Below are 2,784 nucleotides of genomic sequence, written 5' to 3'. Positions count from 1 at the left end.
CAGTGTCATCTGTTTGTCTGTCTGTAAATACAGGGTTGGGGAAAGTTGTCTGGAAAGATCTGTTACTACTGTCCTCAGGCACCTGGGGCCTTTTACAAGAAGCATGTTCACTAAAATATCTGAATAAAAGTAGGAAAATATATATCATATCGATCAGTCCATGGCTGTATTCGAAACTTCCTACTACATACCACCAACGAACCAACGATTTTTTTTCCAAATCAAAACTATATCTGGGTATTTTTGGCATACTGCAGATTTTGCTTTTGTTGAATACTACATGCTACATTAGCCAAATCAGTACGTAGGCCTACTGCTAGTAAAGTAGGTGCTTTCATATGCAGCCCATGTTCCAGATTGCCAGATGCTTAACGACACAAAGCGACTACAAAGACTTTTTGGACTATTTGTGACTCAGCCTTCCTAGTGAATTTCTAAACTTAATATATAGCCACAGGTTTGGGGCCCCTGAATAAACCGTTGTTTAAGACATTCATCTAACACTGAAATTTCCACTTCTCTTTACCTTTGTTTGGCAGAGGTTTTTCTGAGGTCAGCTACATCAGGAAAAGGATTAGGCCAATTATTAGGTTTCTGGTAACAATAAAAAGTAAAACACAAAGAGGACATCTCATTTTACGTCAGAAAGAGAAATGGACGGGTTGAACAGTGTTTCAGTGCAAGCATTAATTCCCTTTTTACATTAGAACATAAAAGCAAAAACAGAAGTTACATTCTCTATAGTCTGGATTAATGACCGCTGGATGTTCCTCGCCTTGAAAAATTGTGTTTGTTTTGGGGAAAGAAAAAAAAAAACTTCAAGCTAGCAAGCTACACACTGAAAATGGCATGTTTTGAAGAAAATTTGGATCATGCAACAAGGCAGGCCTGCTATGTTCTTTTGGGGAATGATTGTAAATATTTACAAAGAAAGGCAGGATTGCTGTGGACGGAGTATACAGGGTGATACACTGACTGGTAAGAGCAAATTATGTTTAACCATGTATCCAGCTGATTTAAATAGCTCACGTTGCTGAATTGTGTGAACAGTTAACTTCATTTTATATTATATGTGCCGTTTTCTTTTATCTGGGTCCAAATGTTCCACCAAAACAAGTTCCTTCCGGAGACCGTTTTGTAGCGTCACTGTCTCTGCGACCGGAGCTTAGCGCCGCAAGACGATTGTGATTGGTTTAAAGAAATGCAAACAACCCAGAGCGTTTTTTTCTCCTATCCTGCAATGTATGTGTAGAGGAGCCAGACTTACTCCGCAGTGCTGTGGAGATATATCTGGCAATGCCAGACCACATTCTCTATAAGTATTATTCTCCACAATAACAAAAAATAATTGCATCAGTCCCACACTGCTACAACATATACTGTAGTGCAAAATGATTTTACAAAGCATCAGTTGTGATGATCATACTTAAAGTATCTATAGCAGCAGAAATATTCTGCAGAACATGGGACCATTTGCAAAGGACAAGGTTCTAAAACATCTAGATCCTTTATAGTAACTTATATAACTAATAACAGAAGCAAAACAAAAAGCCACCAGAAGTCCATTCGGTAATAGTTATTTGTTCCAGTGTTATTCTTTTACACTGAATTAAAGCTGTTAGTTTTAGAAATCCATTTAAACGGGCATAAATGGTGGAACCAAAACTTTATGGCCGTCCAGATTCTTCCTCCAGTATTCGCTGTCTGCATTTCTCTCTGAGTTTATCAATAGTTGCCATCGACAGGCTCCCAGGTTCTGTGAAGATTTTCTGTAAATAGAGAGAGAATAAGGTTCATAATTATTCCTTTAAGAAGTACACACACACACACACACACACACACACACACACACACACACACACACACACACACACACACACACACACACACACACACACACCAAACTGCGTTTAAGTGGATGTGCCAAATGGCTTTGGATTAACCGGCTAAAAGGATTTCTATTGCAGGGGTGGGTTAAATGTCAAAATTCGATTAAAATTTGCAATGACACCTCCTTTTCTAAACAGAATACTTTTGGTAAACCTATTGTCATCTGTACAGGCTGTCAAAGATTTCCAGGAAAGATACACCACTTTCTCTTCTGTTGTTTTATTTTCAACCACTGTATTTTAATAATGTTTTGGTAAAAAAGCACAGCGGTGAACCAACAATAATACAAAGCACTCTAAAAGCTGAACCAATTTGTCCATTAATAAATAAGTTGATCAACAAAAAATGAATCTGCAACACATAATCGATTAACCATTCAAGTCATTTTTCAAGATAAAATGCCAGAAATGTGTTGATTTCAGCCTCTCAAATGTGGATTCCTTGCTTTTCTTTGTCTTATAGTAAACCGATTCTATTTGGGTTTAGAGCTGTTATTTGGACAAAACAAGACATTTTGGAGACATCACTATGGGCTCTGTGAACCTTTCATCTGCATTTTTCACTGTTTTTGTACATTTTATAGATAAAATTAGTCAACAAAGTATTCAGTGGATTAATCAATAATGAAAATAATCATTAGTTTCAGCCCTAAAGCGCTTAATGCAGGTTGACCTTTTGCAAAGTTTTGCCAGTGGTTGAGAGCTGGTGTTCAAACTGTTCTAAGCCCATGTAACAACAGCCAGCGTGTTATGTCCTTTCTCATCGCACCTGCATGAAGGTGTGGCAGTCCAGAGTAAAAGCTCCACAGGCAATTTGCTTAAAGCACTCGCACACATCAGTCAAAGAGCGAGCTCGCAGGATCTCCGGCTGGTGGTGAATGATGAGAGTCAGGGC

The 2,784-nt window shown here is 38.3% G+C and overlaps 1 protein-coding gene across 2 annotated transcripts in view; it reads right to left on the bottom strand.

Moving 5' to 3' along the window:
- Positions 1 to 1,483: 1,483 nt before the first annotated feature.
- The window catches only part of LOC116046328 (growth hormone-regulated TBC protein 1-A-like), a 7,660-nt gene continuing 6,359 nt past the window's right edge, over positions 1,484 to 2,784 (bottom strand). For both annotated transcript variants that reach the window (XM_031294671.2, XM_031294676.2), the window contains exons 7-8: positions 2,659 to 2,784; positions 1,484 to 1,769 (exon numbers count right to left, since the gene is read on the bottom strand). The exon at positions 2,659 to 2,784 is cut by the window's right edge and continues 60 nt beyond it. In XM_031294671.2, coding sequence (XP_031150531.1) covers positions 1,668 to 1,769; positions 2,659 to 2,784 — 228 coding nt within the window. In that variant the 3' untranslated portion in view covers positions 1,484 to 1,667. The remainder of the gene's footprint in view (positions 1,770 to 2,658) is intronic.

Source organism: Sander lucioperca, chromosome 8, assembly GCF_008315115.2.
Source record: "Sander lucioperca isolate FBNREF2018 chromosome 8, SLUC_FBN_1.2, whole genome shotgun sequence".
NCBI lineage: Eukaryota > Metazoa > Chordata > Actinopteri > Perciformes > Percidae > Sander > Sander lucioperca.
This window is presented reverse-complemented; position numbering and strand designations above follow the sequence as displayed.